The 1,908-nt window shown below is 32.7% G+C and overlaps 1 protein-coding gene across 1 annotated transcript in view; it reads right to left on the bottom strand.

The window, feature by feature from the left end:
* Positions 1-486, bottom strand: part of LOC107754607 (calcium and integrin-binding family member 3-like) — a 6,967-nt gene extending 6,481 nt beyond the window's left edge. Inside the window, exon 1 of the mRNA XM_016571118.1 lies at positions 417-486. Coding sequence (XP_016426604.1) covers positions 417-467 — 51 coding nt within the window. The 5' untranslated portion in view covers positions 468-486. The remainder of the gene's footprint in view (positions 1-416) is intronic.
* Positions 487-1,908: the final 1,422 nt, after the last annotated feature.

Below are 1,908 nucleotides of genomic sequence, written 5' to 3'. Positions count from 1 at the left end.
GATCAAAAGTGTCAGTAAAGACATTTATAATGTTACAAAATATTTCTATTTTCAATTTTCATCAAAGAATCTGGCAACAAATATATCACGGTTTGCACAAAAAATATGAAGCAGCACAACCGTTTTCAACATTGATAATAATCAGAAATGTTTCTTGAGCAGCAAATCAGCATATTAGAATGATTTCTGAAGATCATGTGACACTGAAGACTGGAGTAATGATGCTGAAAATTCAGCTGCGCATCACAGAAATAAATTAAGTTTTACACTATATTCAATTAGAAAATAGTTATATTGAATTGAAATAATATTTCACAATATTACTGTTTTTACTGTATTTTTGATCAAATAAATGCAGCCTTGGTGAGCAGAAGAGACTTTTGAACAGTAGTGTGCTATCAAAAATGATGCCTGACCTGATATGCGTCCAGTTGCTGGGATGTAAAGATGGTCTGTTTGTTCCCCATTCTTGCAGCTCCATGGCAAACTGGCTCTCGACTGCAGCCGAATGGCAGCAGATATTTCAGATATGAAATACTGGCACAAAAGGCTGCAGTGAGACATGGCAGATCAGGTGTCGGCCGCTGCGAGGCCTTTAGTTCTCTGATAATGGCAGCATTTCATCATTTAGCTGCTGTGAATGGCGGTCTCTCTTGGACGTGAATGTGTCCTGTCGGTCAGGGGAGAGCGGGGGAGACACCCGAGCGTCAGATTACTGACCCGTTCACATGCTGCGAACGCTGGAAATATGCTGCTACGGTGAAGTGATGTACAACAATATTCAATGTTCATTTTCACAGAATTATTGTGTGATAGAGAGTAGTGAACAGATTTCTACTGTATAACAGTGGACAACAAGACCTTGGAAGAACAAACCGACTCCTCCAAAAAACTATACATCACTTTCTTTCTGGTGAAAATGTCACTGCCTATTAAAAGAAAAACTAATTATACTTGATAAAATAAAATTACACAAACAAACAAATAAATACATAATAATGTATCAAATAAAATGAGTACATTTGGAACAATCAAAATATTAAGGATTTATATGACAACTAAGCATTTTTTTCTGTCCCAAATACTCATTATTAATTTTGTTTTAATTATATACTTTTATAGTTTATATTAATATTTAGACATTTTAGTTTTAGCGTATTTTTTAAACTAAGGAAAAAGGAAGAAAAATTTATAAAATAAAAAGACTTAAAAAGACATGACAAATAGGCATGTTTTATGTCCCAAATACTCATAACCAGTGTTATTTTTGTGTTATTTGTATACCATTATAGTTTTCATTAATACTTTGAATTAGATTTTAGTTTTTAACTTTTAGTTTAGATTTTAGTCATTTTGTTTTTGTTTTTTTGTAAGTTTTACATTTTTTTATATTTCGAAAATTGTTTGTTTTTATTTCACTTTTAGTAATTTAGTACTTATCCTTGGCAACTTATTTCAGCTAGTTGCCAAGGCAACATTTATACTTTTCATTTTTTTTCATCATTTTCATCTAATTTTAATTTCAACTTTATATCAATTAACAAAATGTTTTTTTTTTAAATAGTTTAACAATAACACTGCGAATTACTGTAATGTTTATGAACATTTCATATTTGACTTTTTCCACCATTATTTCAATGATGACTCTTATTTCTTTCTTTTTAAGGAGCGAAATGTGACCCAGTCATGAGTTTTGTGAGAAACTCTCTCTTCATGCTGGTTTCAGTCATTTTAAAGCGTTTTGACTAGAGATCTCATGGAAAGCAGCCTGGTGTATTGTGTTCATATCGGCAAATGCATCTCAATTATGGCATTAAATATGCAAGCACTGGTGCATCAGCGCACTATTGTGAGTTGACTTGGTTGGCACAGAGGCTGAACGGTATCAGTTGATCTGGCAGCTGTTTA

The sequence above is a fragment of the Sinocyclocheilus rhinocerous genome, unplaced genomic scaffold, assembly GCF_001515625.1.
Source record: "Sinocyclocheilus rhinocerous isolate Xijiao unplaced genomic scaffold, SAMN03320098_v1.1 scaffold472, whole genome shotgun sequence".
NCBI classification, from domain to species: Eukaryota; Metazoa; Chordata; class Actinopteri; order Cypriniformes; family Cyprinidae; genus Sinocyclocheilus; species Sinocyclocheilus rhinocerous.
This window is presented reverse-complemented; position numbering and strand designations above follow the sequence as displayed.